The 24,968-nt window shown below is 43.2% G+C and overlaps 1 protein-coding gene across 3 annotated transcripts in view; it reads right to left on the reverse strand.

The window, feature by feature from the left end:
* Positions 1-24,968, reverse strand: part of LOC132829064 (DNA-binding protein RFX2-like) — a 128,187-nt gene that overhangs the window by 64,585 nt on the left and 38,634 nt on the right. For 2 of the 3 annotated variants that reach the window (XM_060846354.1, XM_060846355.1), the window contains exons 3-4: positions 17,173-17,250; positions 16,708-16,796 (exon numbers count right to left, since the gene is read on the reverse strand). In XM_060846354.1, coding sequence (XP_060702337.1) covers positions 16,708-16,796; positions 17,173-17,250 — 167 coding nt within the window. The remainder of the gene's footprint in view (positions 1-16,707; positions 16,797-17,172; positions 17,251-24,968) is intronic. The other variant, XM_060846356.1, reaches the window with a different exon arrangement.

The following is a 24,968-nucleotide window of genomic DNA, read 5'->3' on the forward strand; positions in this document are numbered from 1 at the left end:
CAAATCTTTTTTGCACCCTTTTCAGTTTATGAGCATCTCTCCTATAGCAAGGTGACATAATTAGAAGCAGTACTCTAAATGTGGCCTCAAGCAACACATTCTGTTTGACTAGAATCTGATGTTACCAATGCCTGGTGAACTGACCAGGTCTGTTCCAATGAATCTATTGCTCTCTAAATGCCAAAATCAGAACTCCGTTCTCTTAGCGATGGCTGGTCTCTAATTTACATTGGCATGTAAAACAGTCTTTCAGATTGTTCAGTGTCATGCCTCACTTGCACGAGACCTTAATAGTTCTGAGCTCATTTGTTCAAGAATTGGGTGAATTGGAGAAATCTATCCCCATGGTTTCTCTTATTTGTTTTATTTTATCCCTTTTAGTGACCACAGAGGTCAAATATCTTTAGCATCAGCCTTTTGGCTAGTCAGCAGTCTGGCTATTACTATTCACAGCAAGCTGATCTAATGTTTATGTAAAGTTAGGCTGATTTCCCATCATGCATGCTAACCATTGGGCCAAAGTTACTCTCAAGATCACAGTAAAACACAGTAACACTCTGATTAGGTGTCAATACAAGTTATAGAATCTAAGCTTCAATATTCTCCAATCTATTGGTTCAGGTTATCACCATTAAGTCTGAACGACTTATATATAGGGCTATGCATGCCTGACAAGTCTATACTCATTATTGTTATTAACAGCAAGATTCAGATTGCACATCGATTTCTTCAATCTCCTCTAGTGGGCTGTTGTGGTGCAGTGATAATGCATTCTGAGCTAAGTTCCAGTCTCACCTGCTCCTGAAGTGTGCAATAACACTTTGCAATAACAGGTTGATTTTCAGAAATTATCAAAGTCCTCCTTTAAGCCAGGCAAGTATTTCCTTCACCACTGTATTTCAAAAAATAAATCTGACTGCCTTCATCATCTTCAACTGATCTGGGCCCCTCTGTTCCTATTTAAAGTACCTGAATAACTTGAACAACATGTTAAGCAAGCGGTTTTATACTGCTACTACGCAATGGCAATGTAAATTTTATTTCTCATGATCAGTCCAAAAAAGAGACATTCTGCTTACCATGTAACTAAGCAATAAGAATTTCAGTATTGAAGCAAAACCACATACATAGGCTGCATTTTCAAATGACTGGTTGACCAAATTAAATAGCATATTCCTTTAGTTATTCACACAAAGTTTACATTGTACTCAATCAACGACACTTGCAAAACCAAACTTGAGTTCCAAAAAGAGACACACTGGACTTGAAATATTAACAGATTTTCTATCTACAAATACTGGAAGATCAGAGTTTCTCCAGTATTCCATGTTATCTCATCTCACAGCATTTACACACCAGCAGGATCACATTCTTCATGCTGTTATAACGCCCTTTTGTTATGAATTTAACAATCAATACTTCATTTACAGATAAACAGGTAGCAAAACCTAAAACTTGTCCAAGTATGCACAACATATGGTGGCACAGTGGTTAGCACTGCTGCCTCACAGCGACAGAGACCCGGGTTCAATTCCCGCCTCAGGTGACTGTGTGGAGTTTGCACATTCTCCCCGTGCCTGCATGGGTTTCCTCCAGGTGCTCCGGTTTCCTCCCACAGTCCAAAAATGTGCAGGTGAGGTGAATTGGCCATGCTAAATTGCCCGTAGTGTTAGGGATAAATGTAGGGGAATGGGTCTGGGTGGGTTGCGCTTTGGCGGGCCTGTTTCCATACTGTAAGTAATCTAATATGTTGGAAGATCAAGTGGAACTTTTGGATTAGTGTATCCTCTAATCATTGTTTGTAAATATAGAGACTTTAAATTGTAAGTTCTGATTTGAGTAGACAAAGTAAAAGGGCACTTGCAGCTAATATGAACTTTACTGTAAACTTGAAAGATGACCTTTTGCCACACTTTACATTCACAACCACACTCTGCTTCAAATCTATTAAAACATGGACAAATATAAACCAAATAAACTTTCCTGTGAAGTACAGAATTTAAGCATGGGGGTCATATTTATAAATTCAAAACAATAAACTAAAATGGAAATTCTTAGAAAAGTATTTTTAAAACCAAAAAAAATGTCGAGTTTGTAGAACAAGTTTGTAAGTCTGTCAGTTCACTCTAAACCAGAAGCAAATCTGGCCTTCTGTGTCTGTCCAGTTAATCGGAATTGCAATTAAATCTTCCAATTGCAAACTGAAAACGTACTTGCTTGACAACAGCTCAACATTTTCCAAATCAACACGGAATTACTTTTCTCAATTTATTGCATTGTCTAAAGTTTATAGAATCAAAGCTTTAATGGTAGTCTATACTTTCTTACTGCTCCATCAGTTTTAATGGAAAGAAAATAATTGGAATAAAGTTTTCAAATTTTTAAAAATAAATTGAACTCCTTTTCAGTTGCTTAAAGAATATGTCCAGTCACTGAAACCTCTGCAGTATAGTACAGCACCACATAGTGACTGAGGCTTGTAACTGCATGAGGAAATCCGCAAGCACTAATATTACAAGAATATGTCAGTGATTACTTCAGTGGAAACCTCATTACCAAGCCACTGCCACAATATCAGAAACACATCAAATCACTGCTGGCATTTCACCATGACAATGATCATAAGAAGTTCAAAAATTTTTCAACTTTTCACATGTTAATGTATTAAAGATGCATTGATAAATAGACACACACAAAAACATAAAAATTAGAAGTATGTCATTCATCCATTTATTAGACCAAAATGACCTACTCTGCCATTCAATAAGAACATGGCTGAACCAATTTTGGCCTCAACATTCCTATTTACCTTCAATCTCTGAATCCCTCGTTAGTCAAGGAAATATCTATCTCCATCTTAAAAATACTCAATGCCCTGCCCCCACTGCTCTCTGGAAAAAATGTCTTCTCATTTAGTTTAAATGGAAGACCTTATTTTTAAACTGTGCCCCTGAGGTCTGAGATCTCACATAAAGTCAGCTTTCCACTATCTCATGGCTCCTCAGGATCTGTCAAAGTCGTAAATTTTCAGCCTAACTAGACCATCTGAAATGGATTTCATGCAATTTTCATTGTTGCAAGCCAGTAAGGTTAACATTCCGTTTTGTAACAATGTTACCAACTTAAAGGCGTTTTGCATATTTTTACATAATTAATCACATGTATTAAATGTAATTAATTATAAAAGCTAGACAGAAATATAACTGACCAAGAAATGCATTTAACTTAAATTTTAATTGAAGAAATTTCAAACATATTTGCTATTATATTAAGACTGGATTAAAGTTAAAATGCTACAGAAGACGGAACCCAGAATAGGGTCAGTATGAAGGTCATTGCTGAAGCAGTTGAAGATGGTCAGGTCTTGGCATTGTGTCACCTGTAAAGATCTCCTGGTACAAAAGATTAAATTTGTTTTTAAACAAACCAAAAAGTAACTTGATTTTATGAGGTTAATTTAAATTAAACAATTGCATAGTCAAAAACTAAAATAACTACTCAATCTGTAGAAAACCTTAGTGTGTTGCAATAAGATCACTACATTTTCATCCAAACTCCAATCAATGCACGCTCAGTCTGTTCAAACTTTCCACGCAACGTGGAACATACTGAGTAAGGAAACCCACCTGAACACACCTGACAAAAACGGCTTAATCCAAACCATCTGCACTTAGAAGATTCCAAACAATATTGGGAAAGTTGATGTCACTCATAACAACCACCCTGCTATGTCTGCACTTTTCCAAAATCTGCTGACCAATGAGTTCTTCAATCTTCCTACTGCTATTCGGGGGTCTGTAGAAGACCTCAATGAGGTGACTGCTCTCTAACTTCCATCCAAATTGACTCAGTAGACAAACCTTCCTCGACAACCTTCATTCCTGTAGCTGTGATGCACTCTCTGACTAGCAATGCTACACCCCCATCTCTTTTTTCCCTGTTCCTGTTTTGTTTTTTTAAATGTTCTAAACCCTGGAACATCAAGCAGCCATTCCTGCCCCTGTGAAATCCACGTCTCCGTTATGGCCCAAGTACTGATCCATGCTCTAAGTTCATCACTCTTATTTCGGACACTCCTTGCATTAAAGCAGATACACTTTAACCAATCCCTTTATGCCATCACATGAAATCCCTTCCCAATAAGATGACTATTTCCATCAAAGGCAGTCAAATGATGGTACTAATCGAAGTCTGAAGGATATTGGATTTTGTTTTCTGCAACCTTTTCAGTGATCTTTTGGACAGCACATGCAGGAAGGGCCTCCTAATGGAGGTAGTACCCCTGACTTCAGTTGTGTGTGCTTGTATTCAATGCTATCTTGACACACAATAGACAATAAGTGCAGGAATAGGCCATTCTGCCCTTCGAGCCTGCACCACCATTCAATATGATCATGGCTGATCATCCTTAATCAGTAACCTGTTCCTGCCTTATCTCCATAACCCTTGACTCCACTATCCTTGAGAGCTCTATCCAACTCTTTCTTAAATGAATCCAGAGACTTGGCCTCCACTGCCCTCTGGGGCAGAGCATTCCACACAGCCACCACTCTCTGGGTGAAGAAGTTTCTCCTCATCTCTGTCCTAAATGGTCTATCCTGTATTTTTAAGCTGTGAGCTCTGGTTCGGGACTCACCCATCAGCAGAAACATGTTTCCTGCCTCCAGAGTGTCCAATCCTTTAATAATCTTATCTGTCTCAATCAGATCCCCTCTCAGTCTTCTAAATGCAAGGGTATACAAGCCCAGTCACTCCAGTCTTTCAGCATAAGGTAGTCTCGCCATTCCAGGAATTGACCTCGTGAACCTACGCTACACTCCTTCAATAGCCAGAATGTCTTTCCTCAAATTTGGAGAATAGAACTGCACACAGTATTCCAGATGTGGTCTCACCAGGGCCCTGTACAGCTGCAGAAGAACCTCTTTGCTTCTATACTCAATCCCTCTTGTTATGAAGGCCAGCATGCTATTTAGCCTTCTTCACTACCTGCTGTACCTACATGCTTACCTTCATTGACTGGTGTACAAGAACACCCAGATCTCTTTGTACTGCCCTATTACCTAAATTGATTCCATTGAGGTAGTAATCTGCCTTCCTGTTCTTGTCACCAAAGTGGATAACCATACATTTATCCACATTAAACTGCATCTGCCATGCACCTGACCACTCACCTAACTTGTCCAGGTCACCCTGTAATCTCCTAACATCCTCATCACATTTCACCCTGCCACCCAGCTTTGTATCATCAGCAAATTTGCTAATGTTATTATTCATTACATCTTCTATATCATTAACATATATTGTAAAAAGCTGCGGTCCCAGCACTGATCCCTGCGGTACCCCACTGGTCACTGCCTGCCATTCTGAAATGGAGCCGTTTATCACTACTTTTTGTTTCCTGTCAGCCAACCAACTTTCAATCCAAGTTAGTACTTTGCCCCCAATACCATGCACCCTAATTTTGCTCATTAACCTCCTATGTGGGACTTTATCAAAAGCTTTCTGAAAGTCCAGTTACACTACATCTACTGGATCTCCTTCATCCATCTTCAGAGTTACATTCTCAAAAAATTCCAGAAGATTAGTCAAGCATGATTTCCCCTTCATAAATCCATGCTGACTCTATCCTGTTACTACTATCCAGATGTGCCGTAATTTCATCCTTTATAATAGACTCCAGCATCTTTCCCACCACTGAGGTCAGACTAACTGGTCTATAATTTCCTGCTTTCTCTCTCCCACCTTTCTTAAAAAGTGGTACAACATTAGCCACCCTCCAATCCGCAGGAACTGATCCCAAATCTATCGAACTCTGGAAAATAATCACCAACGCATCCACGATTTTTCGAGCCACTTCCTTCAGTACCCTGGGATGTAAACCATCAGGCCCTGGGGACTTATCAACCTTCAGACCTAACAGTCTCTCCAACATCAATTTCTGGCAAATATAAATTCCCTTAAGTTCAGGTCCTTCAGCCACTGTTACCTCAGGGAGATTGCTTGTGTCTTCCCCAGTGAACACAGATCTGAAGTACCAATTAAATTCTTTTGTCATTTGTTACCCATAATATATTCCCCTGTTTTTTTTTCTTCAAGGGCCCAATTTTAGTCTTAACCATTTTTTTTCCTTTCACATACCTAAAAAAGCTTTTACTAACCTCCTTTATATTTTTGGCCAGTTTACCTTCGTACCTCATTTTTTCCTCTGCGTATTTCCTTCTTCGTAATCTTCTGTTCTTCTTTAAAAGCTTCCCAGTCCTCCGTTTTCCCACTTATCTTTGCTACGTTATACTTTTTCTCTTTTAACTATATGTTTCTTAACTTCCCTTGTCAGCCACGGCCACCCGTGCCTCCTCCTAGGATCTTTCTTCCTTTAGGAATGAACTGATCCTGCAACTTCTGCATTGTTCACAGAAATATCCGCCATTGTTCCTCCACTGTCAACCCTGCTAAGGTATTGCACCATTGAACTTTGGCCAGCACCTCCCTCATAGCTCCATAGTTCCCTTTATTCAACTGAAATATTGTCACTTCCACGTAGTAGCCTGGTCTTGTTAGAGGCTGAAGTCACTTACAGGAGAAAGTGAGGACTGCAGATGCTGGAGTACAGAGCTGAAAAATGTGTTGCTGGAAAAACGCAGGTCAGGCAACATCCGAGAAGCAGGAGAATCGACGTTTCAGTCTTAAGCCCTTCTTCAGGAATGAGGAATGTGCCAAGCAGGCTAAGATAAAAGGCAGGGAGGAACAACTTGGGGGAGGGGCGTTGGGAATGCGATAGGTGGAAGGAGGTTAAGGGGAGGGCGGAGAGGTCAGGAAGATGATTGCAGGTCAAGAAGGCGGTCCTGAGTCCGACGGTTGGGGTGACATAAGGTGGGGGGAGGGAAAATGAGGAAGCTGGAGAAATCTGCATTCATCCCTTGTGGTTGGAGGGTTCCTAGGTGGAAGATGAGGTGCTCTTCCTCCAGGCATCGTGTTGCCATGGTCTGGCGATGGGAGGCGGCCAAGGACCTGCATGCCCTTGGTGGAGTGGGAGGGGGAGTTAAAGTGTTGAGCCACGGGGTGGTTGGGTTGGTTGGTCCGGACGTCCCAGAGGTGTTCTCGGAAACGTTCCGCAAGTAGGCGGCCTGTCTCCCCAATGTAGAGGAGGCCACATCGGGTGCAGCAGATGCAGTAAATGATGTGTGTGGAAGTGCAGGTGAATTTGTGACGAATATGGAAGGATCCCTTCGGGTCTTGGAGGGAAGTGAGGGGGGAGGTGTGGGCGCAAGTTTTGCATTTCTTGCGGTTGCAGGGGAAGATGCCGGGAGTGGAGGTTGGGTTGGTGGGGGGGTGGATCCGACAAGGGAGTCATCTTTCCGGAACGCTGATAGCGGAGGGGAGGGAAATATAACCTTGGTGGTGGGGTCTGTTTGGAGGTGGCGGAAATGACGAAGGATGATACGATGTATCTAGAGGTTGGTGGGGTGGTAGGTGTGGACCAGTGGGGTTCTGTCCTGGTGGCGATTGGAGGGGCGGGGTTCAAGGGTAGAGGAGCGGGAAGTGGAGGAGATGTGGTGGAGTTCATCGTAACCATATCTGAGGGGAAATTGCAGTCTTTGAAGAAGGAGACCATCTGTGTTGTTTGGTATTGGAATTGGTGCTCCTGGGAGCAGATGCGGCAGAGGCGAAGGAATTGGGAATATGGGATGGCATTTTTATAGGGGGTAGGGTGGGAGGAGGTGTAGTCTAGGTAGCTGTGGGAATCGGTCGGTTTATAGTAAATGTCCGTGTTGAGTCGGTCGCCTGAGATAGAAATGGAGAGGCCTAGGATGGGGAGGGAGGAGTCTGAGACGGTCCAGGTAAATTGGAGGTCGGGGTGGAAGGTGTTAGTAAAGTGGATGAACTGTTCAACCTCCTTGTGGGAGCACGAGGCAGCGCCGATACAGTTATCGATGTAGCGGAGGAAAAGGTGGGGTGTGGTGCCAGTGTAGCCACGGAAATGGACTGTTCCACATATCCGACAAAGAGGCAGGCATAGCCCATGCGGGTGCCCATGGTTTGGAGGAAGTGGGAGGATTGGAAAGAGAAGTTGTTCAGGGTGAGGATCAATTCAGTCAATCGAAGGAGGGTGTCAGTGGAAGGGTACTGGTTGGGTCGGCGGGAAAGGAAGAAGCGGAGGACTTTGAGGCCTTCGTGATGGGAGATGTACAGGGACTGGATGTCCATGGTGAAGATAAGGCGTTGGGGAAGCGAAAATCATAGAGGAGGTAGAGGGCGTGGGGAGTTCTTGGACTAAGGGGGAGAGGACCGTGTTGAGGTATGCAGAGATGAGTTCAGTGGGGCAGGAGCAGGCTGAGGCAATGGGTCGGCTGGGCAGTCAGGTTTGTGGATTTTGGGCAGGAGGTAGAAACAGGCGGTGCGGGGTTGTGGGACAATGAGGTTGGAGGCGGTGGATGGGAGATCCCCTGAGGTAATGAGGTTATGGATGGTCTGGGAGATGATGGTTTGGTGGTGGGAGGTGGAGTCATGGTCAAGGGGGCAGTAGGAGGTGTCTGCGAGCTGGCGTTTAGCCTCAGCAATGTAAAGATCAATGCGCCAAACTACCACCGCACCTCCCTTGTCTGCCAGTTTGATAGTGAGGTTGGGGTTGGAGCGGAGGGAGTGGAGGCCTGCACATTCTGAGGGTGAGAGGTTGGAGTGGGTAAGAGGGGTGGACAGGTTGAGGCGGTTAATGTCGCAGCAGCAGTTGGCTATGAAGAGATCGAGGGCGGGTAAGAGGCCAGCACGGGGTGTCCTGGTGGATGGGGTGTGTTGGAAGCAGGAGAAGGGGTCGTCAGAGGGTGGGCGAGAATCCTGATTGAAGAAGTAGGCGCGGAGGCGAAAGTGGGAGAAGAATTTTCAATGTCTCGCTGCGTGTTGAACTCGTTAATCCGGGAACGTAGGGGGATGAAGGGGAGGCCTCTGCTGAGGACTGATCTTTCATCCTCAGAGAGGGGGAGGTCTGGAGGGATGGTGAAAATACGGCAGGGCTGGGAGCTAGGACCTGGAGTGGGGCTGGAGCTGGGAGTGAGGGCGGGGTTAGGCGCAGGGGCGGAGAACAGCACGGTGGGGGCGGAGATGCATGCGGCGTGGTCGGTGAGTGACATCACTGGGGGCAGAAGTAGATGCGGCGATGGCAACTCGGGGGCGGAAGTGGCTGCGGCGACGGCAGAAACATTGTTGTTCCCTCCATATATGGATCCTTCCATATCCGTCACAAATTCATCTGCACCTCCACACACCATTTACTGCATCCGCTGCACCCGATGTGGCCTTCTCTATATTGGCGAGACAGGCTGCCTACTTGCGGAACGTTTCAGGGAACACTTCTGGGACACCCGCACCAACCAACCCAACCACCCCGTGGCTCAACACTTCAACTCCCCCTCCCATTCCGCCAAGGACATGTAGGTCCTTGGCCTCCTCCATTGCCAGACCATAGCAACACGACGCCTGGAGGAAGAGCGCCTCATCTTCCGCCTAGGAACCCTCCAACCACAAGGGATGAACTCAGATTTCTCCGTCTTCCTCATTTCCCCTCCCCCCACCTTGTCTCAGTCCCAACCCTCGGACTCAGGACCGCATTCTTGACCTGCAATCTTTTTCCCGACCTCTCCGGCCTGTTACCCTCACCTTAACCTCCCTCTACCTGTCGTGTTCCCAACGCCCCTCCCCCCTACCTTTTATCTTAGCCTGCTTGGCACATCTTCCTCATTCCTGAAGGGCTTATGTCCAAAACGTCAATTCTCCTGCTCCTTGGATGTTGCCTGACCTGATGCGCTTTTCCAGCAACACATTTTTCAGCTTTGAAGTCACTTGCAGTTTGACTTTCCCCAAGATTAAATTGCATTAAATGTTTTGTAAACTCTTTTCAATTATAAGTTGCAGTGCTAGTGCATATGCGAGTGCTATGTATGGTCAGCAAAAAGAGGTGGTGAACGACGTCATATGAGGTTGGCATTGACCAGCCATTAACCAGGTTACCTGTCCTCCTATTTCAGAACAGATGGGTCATTTACTTGACATCATAAACATCTAGTTTATGTTCCAAATTTCAGGTTTTACACATCTTTAATTTCTGCAGCACTAATCACTTCGTCATATGCTCATTGTTTTTCATAAATGTGACCATATTACTTCTTTTATTTTACAATATTAAAACCTGAAGTGTAATGGTCACACGCCATTCCCAAGGAGGTAGTGTCTCTTTCTGAGAAAGATGGTTCTCCAATCTTTCAGCTGATGAGTTGAAAACAGAGATTCCTGAAGAAGGGCTCATGCCCGAAACTTTGAATCTCCTGCTCCTTGGATGCTGCCTGACCTGCTGCGCTTTTCCAGCAACACATTTTCAGCTCTGATCTCCAGCATCTGCAGTCCTCACTTTCTCCCAAAGTCAGACAAACCCAGGTATGAAACATTCAACTGCCTAATTATTTAAGGAGTGTGCCGATAGACAACAGCGACAAAATGAACCCTATTTATTTCATTTTCTTTCGTAAGTGTAAAAACAAAACATCACATACTATTCCGAATGACAAGTTATTGTCCTGGTTATCTATGATCTATGTTGAATCCAACATGGAGGTTTCCCTCTCAATCTAACTAGTTTGACTGGTTTTCCATTTTTGCTAGGAGGACTGGCTTTTTTAGAACTCTGTACACTCAACCCCACCCTAGAATGTGGCTGCCTATGCACTACCTCTTACTATTATCAAAAGGAATCATCTTGACCTTGTGCATCTGAAGGTCATTTGATTGGCTCTTCAAGACCAAATAAATTCCCCTTCAACCTCAGGAAACAAAAAAACATTGTGCATGACCCCTGTCGTTCCTAATTATACGTAACGTAACCTCAATGTGGTGGCAGTTTAAAGCTGCTATATCTTTCTCCCCCAGTTATCTCTTACAGATAATTAGTATCCAACCAAGCTGTAATTTCTCAATTTTCTTCGTCTGGAAGCCTCCACAACCTCTCTCCTTGATTACATTCCTTCACAACCATAACTAATTGTGCTCACCTCAACATTTTACACTACATCCTTAGCCTTTGGATACATACAACATTATATAATTCCAAACGCGAATCAAATTAAATACACGATTTAGTATGTATTAGATACAAATTGGAAACAACAAAAAACTGTAGATGCCAGAGATCTAAAAACAAACACACAAAGCTTTGAAGAAATTCAGCACGTCTGGCAATACACGTGAAGAAAAACTAAAATTAATATTTGGAATCTAATGAGTTTTCTGAAGAAGGAACTCAAAACTTTGACTGTTTCCTCTCCAGCGATGCTGCTAGGCCGGTTGAGCTCCTTCTTTTATTGTGAACATGGACAGTTTACAGATTTTGCCTCATCTTACAATCTGAACGTCACTAGTAGTTAAAAGACAAAGAACCTCATCACCATCAAGAATATTTACAGGACAGATATCTTTAAGCCACTGATACTCAGTTTTAATACTTCAAAATTGAGAATAAACAGGAATACACAATCTGCAAAATAGAATTAACCTACATTTTAGAAGTTAATTTGTTTATTGAAAACTATAAAATTAGATAATACATTAAATTTTTCACTTTGTAGTCCTGACAGTTACAAGGTATGACGTACTTTAAGGTTAATCACTCCTAACAAACAGAACCTTTACTCTTCAGTAACAAAGAACTAGTACAGACAAGACAGAGGTAGCAGCTTGGGTCTAATGTTTCTCATCTTTGCTTCCCCACAATAGTAGGCAATGCTGTACCTTTCAATTCGACCATGCCTTGTGCTCCAAACTCTTCCTGAAATGTCAGGATTATCCTCAGACTTACTCTATTCACAGATCCCACACCCATTTCAGTACTTACAAAGCTTAAAATTTCACTGTCCGACCTCTAAATTCGAGCAGAGGGTAAAAAGATCAGGGTTCATTTAAAAAGTCACTGAAAGCAACCTTAACTTCCTAATTTTTCAAACTGCATTGCAATTGCTTGTGAAAATACAAATGGACTTTTCTTGGGAAAAGGAAGAGAATGAAGGTACATAGCATGCAAGAAAATCTGATACCTACAAAAGAAAGACATCAGTAGTACTGAATATTAGAATGGTGTATTATATCGTAGAATCATAGGATGGTGCCAAACATGAAACAAGGACTCCACAACATGATAAAGCGGGTAGTGCTATTCAGTTGGACCTGAAATCAACCTTTTCCTGTCAGGGGTTGATCCACGTGTCAATTGTATTTGGAGCTCTGAATGATAAGAAGGGAGGAGGTAAAAGAGTAAGCTTGCATTGCCTATGTATGAATAGGGTGGGGGTGGGGGGGGTTATAGTAGACCAGGGTGTTGCAAAGGGAGCACTTTCTTTGGCTTGTTGAGAGGGGGTATTGTCAGGGTGGATGTGATGGAGAATGATCTATTGAATATGAAGCAGGTGGTGTGGAAGGTGTAGACTCAGAACCACTTTGTAGCTCTGGAAGAGGAGGATAAGTGCTGAGAGCAGAAACTCCAAATACAATCACATACAACTGTGGTTTACCTGTATTTCTTTCTGCATCGTGTACGGCATTCATTTCACGGTGCAGTCTGAAAATTGGGGTGACCAAACTCAGGACTGAGTGACTACCTTCATTCAGGTTATGTGATTGAGCTTCTGGTGTCCTTGATTTTAATTTTCTGCTGTACTCCCATTCTGACCTCGACCTTCAGCCTCCTATACTGTTCCAATGAGGTTCAATGTAAACTTAAGGAACAGTACCACACTTTTCAATCAGATCTCTGGACTCATGGAATTCAACAATCCAGACCATAATCTGCACTTCTTTTCAAGTATGGTCAGTGATAATTCAATTCTCTGTCATTCATATTTGGTCTGAACCCATCTTTCTGTATTGCTTCCATCACTATCTCTTTTTGCCTTACACTACCATTCCTTTTATGACTTAATCTCACCATCAGATGCTTCATTTAGTTTTAAAATCGCTGCACTATAATCTGGGTTTTTAGGGAAAAGTGAAGAGGCTCAAAAACTGATGGTGAAGTGGACTCCAGCATTGGGGTAAGTGATAGAGGCTATACCATTGGGATGAACTATACCCGAGGACAACTGGTCACACATCTATGCAAATGTAATTTAGGAGGAACATCCGTCGAATGTGACTTCAGATATATACAATGCAATACAGCACAGCACAAGAACAGACCCTATGGCCTACGATGCCTGCGCTAATTCTTAGTTCTTATTCAGACCCACTACTTATGTCCAGTGCAATAGTTTTTAAGCCCTCTCTTCACGTTCTGGTCATGAGTCTATCAAGATACACCTTAAACTTTGCTAACGTACCTGCTTCCACCACCTCCACTGGCAATGTGTTCCAGCACCCACCGGAAACATTTCTCCACACCTCGAACTTGTACCCTCGTTGCTGACCTTTCCTCCCTTGGAAAAAGGCTCTTGACCTTTCACACTACCTAAGCCTCTCAATCTGCTACAGCTCTATTAGATTGCCTTTCAGCTGCTGCCTTTTCAGTGAAAACAGAGTTAACCCAAGCTGTCCTCATAACCAAAACCTTCCAGAACAGACAACATCCTGGAAAACTTTCTATGCACCTTCTCCAAAGTATCCATGTCCTTCTGGTAGTGTGGTGAGCAGATTTATAAACAATCTTCCAAATGTGACCTAAACAAAGTCTTGTACAGGTATAAAATAACTTGCCAACTGTTTTATATTCAATGCCCCAGCCCTTGAAGGCAAGCAGCTGTATGCTTTCTTGACCACTTTATCTGCCTGCGTTACCACTTTCAGGGATCTCTAGACCTGCACACGCAGATCCCTGTACATGTCAATAGCTCTAAGGCACCTGCAATTCACACCTGAATTTGACTTCCAAAATGCATCACCTCACATTTGTCCAGATTAAATTCCATCTGTCATTTTTCTGCCCAAATCTGCAATCTACATCCCGCTGTATCCTTTGACAATCCTTCGCACTATCTGCAACTCTGCCAATTTTGGTGTCATTTTCAAGCTTACTAATCAGACCATCTACATTTTCCTCCAGATCATTTATATATTACTAAGGTTCAAGCACTGAACCTTGTGGAATACCACTAGTTAGTGATCTCCATTTTGAAAAGTACTCTTCCAATGTTACTGTATGACCAAGCCAGTTTTCTATCCATCCAGCCAGATTACCCCAGGTCCCACAAGACTCTACTTCATGTACTAGTCTGCCATAAGTTGCCTTTCTGCCTTCTCTATACTCTTCAAGGATTTAATCTGTTTTTAGTTATCTAGACCTTAGCTGATAAGGTGAGAGAGAAAGAATTTTAAAAAGAGACCTAAGACACAACTTTTTCATGTAGAGGGTAGTGCATGTATTGAATGAGCTGCCAGAGGAAGTGATGGAGTCTGATATAATTACAACGTTTAAAAGGCATCTGAATGGGTACATGAATTGAAGGATTTAGACAGATACAGGCCAAATACTGACAAATGGGACTAGATTAATTTAGGATATCTGGTCAACATGGACGAGTTGGACCGAAAGATCCGTTTCTGTGATGTACATCCCTGTGACTCTAATTTTCGCTGTCATCCAAGGTTCTGAGATCTGCCATTGCTGTCTTCTTTTACACTGGAACACGTCTACCCTCCACTCTAATCAATAGTCCTTAAAAGACTCCCATGTTAGATGTGGATTTTACCTCAAATAGTCGCTCCCAATCCACAATTTCAAATTCTTGCTAATTTGGTTATAGTTGGCCTTCCTCCAATTTAACACCTTCGTCCAAGTTGCACTCTTGTCCTAATCAATAAGTATCTGAAAAGTTACTGAATTGAGATCACTACTTCCAAAATGCTCCCCAGCTAAAATTTTGATCACCTCTTTGGCCTCAGACAGGGTCCCAGAGGACTGGAGAATGGCCAGTGTTGTTCCTTTGTTTAAGAAGGGAAACAGAGATAATATAGGTAATTATAGGCATGTGAGCCCGAAGTCTGGTGGGGGAGCTGTTGGAGAAGATACTGAGAGACAGGATTTATTCATATTTGGTTATCAGAAACTGCAGCAGGACCTTGATCGGCTGGGGAGCTGGGCTGAGAAATGGCAAATGGAGCTTAATATATAGATAAGAGAGTGAGGTTTTGCATTGTGCAAAGTCAAATCAAGGTAGGAATTTCTTGGTGAATGGTAGGGCCTTAAGGCGTGTAGAGGAACAGGCTGACCATGGAGGGGAAAGTATAACAGGGAACCGGAGGGGCAACTTTTTTTTTAAATCACAGAGGGAGGCGCGCATATGGAATGAGCTGCTAGTGGAAGTGATTGAGGCGAGTACATTAACAAAATTTGAAAGGCATTTGGACAAATACATGGACAGGAAAGTTTTAAAAGGATATGGGCCAAGTGCAGGGAAATGGGGTTAGCGTGGATGGACATATTGGTCAGCACAGACCAATTTGGGCCAAAGGATCTGTCTCCATGCTGGAGGACTATGACTTGGCAGGCTCATTTCCCAATAACAGGTCCATTGTGGCCCCCCTGCCTCATTGGACTATCCACATTCTGTTTCACTAATTCCTCCTGGACACACACAAACTGCTCCCCAATTTAATCCCCAACACTAATCAGATTAGATTAGATTACTTACAGTGTGGAAACAGGCCCTTCGGCCCAACAAGTCCACACCGACCCGCCGAAGCGCAACCCACCCATACCCCTAACCTAACACTACAAGCAATTTAGCATGGCCAATTCACCTGACCCGCACATCTTTGGACTGTGGGAGGAAACCGGAGCACCCGGAGGAAACCCACGCAGACACGGGGAGAACGTGCAAACTCCACACAGTCAGTCGCCTGAGGCGGGAATTGAACCCAGGTCCCTGGTGCTGTGAGGCAGCAGTGCTAACCACTGTGCCACCGTGCCGCGACTAAGGGAGCCCCCAGTCAATATGGAGAGTTTAAAATCACCCACCACAACAACTCTGTTATTTTCACGTTTTTCCCATATCTGCCAACATATTTCTTCATCTATCCCAGGCTACCAGCTGGGAGATCTGTAGTATAATCCCAGCATTGTCATTGCACTCTTCTATTCTTGAGCCTCTACCCATAATGCCTTGCTGCAAGATGCCTCCAGGTGCCCTTCCTCAAAACAGTTGTGACATGCTCCCTAACCAGTAATACAATTTGCCCACCTCTTCTGCTTCCTCCTTGGTCTCATCTGAAACATCGGTGTCCCAGAACATTAAGCTGCCAATCCTGTCCCTCTTTCAATTTTGTCTCCGTGACAGCAATATCATAATTGCACACACTAATGCAAGCTTTAAGTTCACCCATCTTGACCATTACACTTCTTGCATTGAAACAAATATACTCCAAGCCTCCAGTTTTGCTGAGCTAAGCAACTCCTCCCTGACTGCTCTTCCTCTTACCTGTATTTGCCTCAGACTTTAGCTCTTCCCCAGTCTCTATACTTAGTGACCTCCTGCTCCGGTTCCCAAGTGCCCCCTCACACTAGTTTAAATCCTCCAGATAAGTATAAATTATCATCTGTGGGATTTAAGAAGGATAGAAAAGTATTTGAGAGGCAAAAGTATTAAAGTGAATAAAGAGACGGCAGAGAATTGAGATTAAAAAGAGCTGCCAAGATGAATAGAAATGGCAACATTAGTTGGTCAAATGTTGGTCACTTACATAGTCCCATTGGCGTAGACTGCATCCCCACCCTCCACATATTGAACTTGTGATGGATAAACATGTTGAACTGACTGCACCTGTTGAACCTAAAACAAATACAAAAAGTATTAACCAAACCAAGACTGGAATCTCGCAGCATTCAGTATTTTATCAAGAATCCAGGCCATGTGCAAGTCAAGCTGCTTTTCAATCCCAAAGAGTTATCCATGTCACAACTGAGGGAGAATATCTTGGAAGGAGTGCTGGGGCACCTAATTAATCCTGGCACTGCAAAAGGGCAGAAAAGGGGAGACAGGAATTATTTTAAAAAATCAACAAACTTTTGCATCCCTAAGCAACTCCATCATATTTTAGCTCTGCAATAAAAGTCATGGGAAAGAAATCAAAATAGCAAGATGGTCGAGAAAAAAAATTAGATTTGGCCACACTGCTGTCTCCTTCAGGTTTACCGCCCTTTCTTACCTGCTGCACTCTCTGAACCTGAAGTTGCTGTACCTGGCCTCCTTTCTGAGCAGAACCTGTTGCCTGGACCACCAGCCGCTGTGGGCAACAAAGAGTAAAGGTAAGCCACTGTCTCCTCCAATTATTTGTGAAGGATGCAAGGTTAAACTTTTCAGTTTGTTGGTCCAAGTGTAACTTGATTTTTTTTAACAAATCTGAACTGTACCAATTATTCCAAGGCTAGGTGGGTCAACCAGCCATTCCTCAGCCTTTGTTAAATTCAAGACAACTCTTCATGGCCAGTCTAGCTCTGATTTCTCAGTTTCGGTCATGAAAACATCGTTATTCTTCACAATTCTAAGATGCAGCTGCCATAGGAGCAATCATGAGTACAAACTCATGATGATGGCTCCACTTTTAACTAACACCCCAATGTGCTCTGCTTTTAGGTTTACTTCAAGAACTGAACCCAGTCCTGATATATGGGGAAAAGTGTCATGAAACAAAGTTCTCACCCAGCTTAGTTGAGGTTTTAAATCAGTTTACCTGAAATGGATTAATACTTTTGTTTGTGAAATTTCAACTAAACATATTTAAACCTTGTACCAGAAAATCCCAATTCTTAGTGTTGATACCGCCTACCTACAATTAATCAATGAACAGTGTAAAATTCCAGGCTGATTAGTCCAATTTCAGGATCAAATAGAGACAGAGAAAGTGGGAGGGGGGGGGGGGGGGGGGGGCGGGGGGAGGGAAAGAGAGGAGGAAAGAGAGAGAGAGAGAGAGTCAGAGAGCGATGTGCGCACCAAGACTCAGAGAGAGAGAGGCACACACAAAGACGGAGAAATTGAGACGCGCACAGAGAGAGAGAGAGAGAGAGAGAGAGAGAGAGAGGCGCGCGCAAAGAAAGAGTAGCGCACACTCAAAGAGAGTGAGAGAGAGACGCGTGTACAAAGACAGAGAGAGTGATAGAGAGAGTGACGTGCGCACAAAGACAGAGAGAGACAGGCACGCGCACAGAGAGAGTGGTGTGCATACAAAGACGCAGAGAGAGGCACGCACAAAGAAAGAGAGTGTGAGACGCGCGCACAGAGAGAGGGGCGCGCGCACAAAGACAGAGAGTGAGTGAGAGAGGGGCGCGCGCACAAAGACAGAGAGTGAGAGAGAGAGGGGCGCGCGCACAAAGACAGTGAGTGAGAGAGGGGCGCGCGCACAAAGACAGAGAGTGAGTGAGAGAGGGGCGCGCGCACAAAGACAGAGAGTGAGTGAGAGAGGGGCGCGCGCACAAAGACAGAGAGTGAGTGAGAGAGGGGCGCGCGCACAAAGACAGAGAGTGAGTGAGAGAGGGGCGCGCGCACAAAGACAGAGAGTGAGTGAGAGAGGGGCGCGCGCACAAAGACAGAGTGTGAGTGAGAGAGGGGCGCGCGCACAAAGACAGAGTGTGAGTGAGAGAGGGGCGCGCGCACAAAGACAGAGTGTGAGTGAGAGAGGGGCGCGCGCACAAAGACAGAGTGAGAGAGGGGCGCGCGCACAAAGACAGAGTGAGAGAGGGGCGCGCGCACAAAGACAGAGTGAGAGAGGGGCGCGCGCACAAAGACAGAGTGAGAGAGGGGCGCGCGCACAAAGACAGAGTGAGAGAGGGGCGCGCGCACAAAGACAGAGTGAGAGAGGGGCGCGCGCACAAAGACAGAGTGAGAGAGGGGCGCGCGCACAAAGACAGAGTGAGAGAGGGGCGCGCGCACAAAGACAGAGTGAGAGAGGGGCGCGCGCACAAAGACAGAGTGAGAGAGGGGCGCGCGCACAAAGACAGAGTGAGAGAGGGGCGCGCGCACAAAGACAAAGTGAGAGAGGGGCGCGCGGACAATGGCAGAGAGAGATGCGCGTGCATAAAGACAGAGAGAGAGGGCCACGCGCAAAAAGACAGAGAGAGAAAAAGAGAGAGAGAGGGGGCACGCGCACAAAGACACAGAACGAGAGAGCAAGGCAGCAAACGAGAGAGAGCCAGAGACGGAGGGAGGGAGGGAAACAAAGACAGCCAGAGATGGAAGGAGGGAGACAGAGACAGCCAGAGATGGAGGGAGAGAGAAACACACACAAGAGATTGGAGCTATGACAACAGATTGGCCTCTGGAACAAGCCAACTCAAATTCAACACGAGTATCAAGAACTGCACTCAAGCACTGAAGGGTCAACATCCTGGGACATGCTACAATGGTACAGCGAGGTTTTCAGTTCAGCACTATGATAGGAGAACTCTGTGCTGAATATGACCAGTGTTACACCGAGCATACCTGCTCTTTCACAACATCTACAATGTTGCCCGGTTCCAGCCTCTATCACTGTCAAAAGCTACTAATGTGCAACTTTCTCCCACATCTTTCAGCAACTCTCAAATAGCATGAGCCATGGACTGTACAGGCATTTTTGGTTTATCTAAATAACAAAAAAATAATAGAAACGACCCTCATTTTATGACCCTCAAGCCTGGTTGTAAAGAATCAACAGAGTTTAAATGTTTTTACAGAACACTTGCTCAACCTGCAAGCTGACATTCTATTCCAGTTTTCGTACTGGAGATTTAAAGAAAGATTTAATCAACACAACTACATTTTCTGGTGGACTATTCCATATATGACATTTATGGAGTACATTTTCAAAACATTAATCTCAACAGATAAAAAAAATTTTTAAACTCTATTGCTGCCCTTGGGTGGCTTGCTCGACTAGAGGTCAATTAAGAAACAATCGTGTTCATGTAAACTTTCCTTCCTGGTCCTTTGACCTGCCTGCAGCCTTTGGAACTATGACCACACCATCATCCTACAGCCCCTCTCCATCCTCCACTCTCCTCCAGTTGGGTGTGATTGCTCTTACCTGGTCCCGTTTACCTCTATCTGGTCAGAGCAAGAGAATCCCCCCAGAATGGCCCTGCCCCATAACATTACACAGCAATCTATCCTTCACTCCTCCCTACTTCTCATCAAAAGGTCATTCCTCAGTGACATCATCTGAAGGCAGATGTGTTAGTTTTCACACATACGCTCACAGCATTGAGTTCTACTTCACCATCACCTCTCTCAATGACTCCACAACTGACATCCAGTATAGAAAGAGTAATAATTTCCTCCAAATAGTGTGAAGACTGAAGCCATTGTTTTGGGTCCCTGTTCCAACTTGACACTTTGGTTACTGACTTCCTGCTTCTCCCTGGTAACCCAGTCTGCTTTTAATCTTGGTATCAACAATTTGACAGATGAGCTTCCAGCCTCAAACAAGACGTTAAGATTATCTATTTCATTTCCTATGTCAGCCCTCTGCTGAACTCTCTCATGTCTTCATTGCCTCAAGACTGGGTAATCCTCTGCACTCCAACCTGGTCTCCCACATCCTGGTTTCTGGAAACTTGACTTCTTCCATACTCTGCTTCTCATATTTCAACTCATATCAAGTCCTATCTCTCTGTCATTCCTATGTGCAATGATCTACACTGGTTACTGCTCATTCTCACCCTTTTTTTTAAAAATCCTACCATGGCCTTTACTTTCCTATCTGTAACTTCCTTCAGCCCAACAACCCTTTGAGACATGCACACTCCTCTAACTCTGGTATCAGTTCCCACTTTAAAACTGCTCCGCCATCGGCAACTATGTTTTAAAATTCTGGAATAAACACACACACACACACACACACACACACAGTCTTTGACATCTGGCTACTGCACTTAATATTTATATGGCTGTGTCTTTTTCAACACTCTGGTAAACATGTTGGAATATTTTAATTCTTTCAGATATGCTATCCAAATGCAGCATAATAGGATGTCTCAACATGCCTAACAAAGCATCATAAAGCAACACAAAAACTTAAAATTTTTAAAACTTTCACAGCTTGGGAGAATTTCTCAGTAGAACATTTCATGAGAACATGGAGTTATAAATTGAGGATTTTCAATAGCCACTATCATATAGACAATTATTCAATTTTTGCTTTTGTGAAATGAGTCCAGATAGCTGTGATGGTGCAGTATCAGACTTAATCTGACGGTCCAGTGTTCAAATCCTTTGCAAATTATATAGCCCAGGCACAAACAACTCAGGCTTTAATAAAACAAACAGCAGATGCCAAAGATCTCAAACAGACAGAAATTGCTGGGCAATTGTTTCATGAACAATTTTAGATAGGCAGCACAGTGGCTAAGAAGATTAAAACTACACTAGAAACTAAACAATAAAAAATTAAATAAAAAAAACAAGCAATTTGTAACTGAACCACAAAAATGATGAGCACAACTGCTTCACAAATGTTTAGAATTCAGTTTGTGGGTTGAGCATTGCTGGCAACATTCCACACTTGTGCACTTGCTCTACCTCTCTAATTGCTCTTTCTGAAGTAGCCCATGGATGTATCAAGTGAGGAATTGGTGTTTCAAAAGACATCTAATTAAGTGCAACATAATTGACTGGTTAGCAAAACCGAAACCCACAGGTTTAATGTAAAAGTGACAGCATAGAAATTCACTAAGAGTAAGGGTGAAGTTGTTTTTCAGACTGGAATGAAGCATATAATGACGTTTTTGATGGATCCGATCTATGGCTTGGCCATTCACTTTTCAGGTTCACATGAAGGCCAAAACAGTACATAACAGAAGCAGATTTTACTTCAGTGCTTAGAACAAGGTTACCCCGTTTGTTAGGTTATTATCTTGGAGCTTATTAAATTATTTTGAGCATCCAGTATTGTTTAAGAAAAATTGAAATTCAGCTGATTCAATGTTACTATTGAAACCTGGGGCATTAACTTTACTTAGGCTGCACAATCCAAATTCAGATGAGTGTTCTGCACAGCAACTTAATCAAAGCCTAGGTCCTGAGAAAATACCGAGACCGACAAGGGAAAGCTTCAGAGGAAACATGAACATGAGAACACTAAAGGACAAATACAGTATCAGCAGTAACATGTTGAAAAGGAAATTAATAGCTATATTGTAAAGAGTGCTCATAAATCCAATAACTATTATTAAACAGATTCAAGGATTCTCAATGAAAAAGTGTACACAAAATTTGGAAGTAAAATGAAGTGATAACCAGACCTTAAGTGGCGTTGATCCAAGATCTCATTTTCAACAACTAAACATATTTCAGAGTAAAACGTAAAGTTGCCCTAGTCCCAGAGTACCACAGGTCTTTAATTGACTAGTGTTAGTTCAACCTGAATAAGCATGTGGAGAAAGGACTTTTGAAAGATTCTAAAATGTGATGCAATGTCAAATTATGAGGAGGTAGAAAAATTTTTCTTCAGGATATTTGCTACATTGATGAAGGAGACCACAGGTAGCTGTCCCAACATGAATCTGCATTCTCAGTACTTGCAATAGCAAGGACTAAAGGTTTTGTATTATGCTGCCACTAATGGTTGTCGTGAGCTGCCACCTTGAACAAACGCAGTCCATCTCATGCAAGGCTCACACTCAGTACCATTAAAAGGATTTTGACCAAACAGCAAAAGGTGTTATTTCTGAATGAGGATGGTTTAGACATTGGAGGGAAACTTGCAAGTGGTAGCATTCTTATGAACCTGGCGCTACTATTCTTTTGGGTAATAGGAAGTGCTATTGGAGGAAGCTTGACTAATTGGTGCAGAGCATCTTGTAGAAGGCTGTGCACAGTGGTGGAAGAAATAAACAGGTAGATCGATGGTTTAGGTTCCAAATGAGCAGCAGCTTTATTCTGGATGGAGCTCCACTCATCCAAATAAAGAGAGAGCATTTCATCAGATTTCCGACTTCTGCCTTATATTGCGGACCAGACCAAACCACCTCAAAAGGTATATTAAAGAAGATAACTTAGACTCCAAGTTTGACTTACACTCTTGCATTTAAAAATAATGCAGTGTGTTCCAGGTGCAATTCAATTGATGAAATTACCAGGTTGAAGCAAAACACACTTGATCAGAGATGAGAGTTAAAATACAAACAAAAGAAAGAAGAATTGGAATAACAACTCTATCGGAAAACTTAATACAATAACAGATTATTTAACTATTAAACAGCAACTGTTCAAATATAGTTACAGCCCATAAACACGCCCTTGACAAAGGCAAATTCAGTCAAATAGAAGTTATCTCACATGCAATTCTAGAGAACTCAAACTTCTAGCTGTGACAGAGAGGAATAACAGCTTCCACATCCAGCTTCAAGACACCAGCAACTGAAGGTTAAAATGCTCAGTCTGTCAGAGCTGGACCGGCGCCCTTCCTGCTGCTTCTATTTTTCCAACTTGAAAAAAAAACAAAGCTAGCTGGGTTCAGAGCAGACAGCTCTGCTCCAAGTTTACAATACTTGCATTACCAAAAAAAAAAGTGGTAGAATAAATCCTTTCTATAGGATAAACCCATCTCATAACATGGCAGCATGGTGGCTCAGTGGTTAGCACTGCTGCCTCACAGCGCCAGGGACCTGGGTTCAATTCCCACCTCAGGTAACTGTCTGTGTGGAGTTTGCACATTCTCCTAGTGTCTGCATTTCCTCTGGATGCTCTGGTTTCCTCCCACAGTCCAAAGATGTGCAGGTCAGGTGAATTGGCCATGCTAAATTGCCCTTAGTGTTAGGTGCATTAGTCAGGGATAAAATGTAAGGAAATGAGTCTGGGGTTACTGTTCGGAAGGTCGGTGTGGACGGAAGGGCCCGTTTCCCCACTGCAGGGAATCTAATCTAATCGAAACTAATCTCATAACACCTGCAGGTTCCAGACAGGTTTTGGTGAAATCAGAAGGTGAGTTACTCATTACACCTCCAGGGCGGGGTGGGGGTTTGCTGCAGGATCAGTCCTGGAGGCAAGTCCAGGACAGAAAACAGCACGTGGACACAGCGACACCTCATGGTCTGAAGCCCAACAGGCATGAATTCAATAGAAAAGGACTATAACTGAAGGACTTTAAGGATACTTATCATTCTGGACTTTTAAAACTTTATTCCCATGCTAGTCTATTTTTTTCTACTCACACCACTTAAAATATCTGTTCCTAGGTACCCTGTACCTACAAATGCACCAAGAGATGATGTGATAAACTTTGCACTCATTTGAGTGCATGTGACAATAAAGGCTATTATAATTCAAAATTGCTTCTAGCCATTCCTCATTAACTACTCTAATTATAATTTTCTACCTTAAAAATATACTGCCAATCTTCAGTCACCTATTCTCTATAACTATCTTAAACCTCCTGCAGAACGTGTGAAGGAGGAGAACTGAAGTTCATCTTCAGTCAGTTTTAGATTTATTCATGAAGTGAAGTGTATAGCTCAAACCCTACAATCACCCCATCAGTATCAATATGCACTCGTTTATATTCTGGAGTTATAAACAAAAACAAACTACTGATGAATCATCTTTTACAGGGGCCACTTCTAAATGATAACACTGTGACAAAACTGCTCCTTTAACAAGGTTACACTGTCGTTGGCTTTTTGTTTTAAAACAGAGGTCATAAATGACAAACTCTGAAAAGTCTGGGGTTGAAGGTTTTTAGGGCCAATTTCTTTTTTTTAATATTCATTCACAGGATGAGGACATCACTGTCTAGGCCAGCATTTATTGCCCACATGGCAGGTGAGAGTCAACCACATTACTCTGGGTCTGGAGTCACACGTCAGCCAGACCAGGTAAGGATGGCACTAAAGAACATTAGTGAACCAGTGGGTTTTTCCAACAATTGACAAAAAATTCATAGTCATCATTACATTTGTAATACAATTTTTCCATTGACTGTAAATTCCATTATCTGCCATTGCGGGATTCAAACCCGGTTCCCCAGAACAT

The sequence above is a fragment of the Hemiscyllium ocellatum genome, chromosome 28 (genome assembly GCF_020745735.1).
Source record: "Hemiscyllium ocellatum isolate sHemOce1 chromosome 28, sHemOce1.pat.X.cur, whole genome shotgun sequence".
Classification (NCBI taxonomy): Eukaryota; Metazoa; Chordata; class Chondrichthyes; order Orectolobiformes; family Hemiscylliidae; genus Hemiscyllium; species Hemiscyllium ocellatum.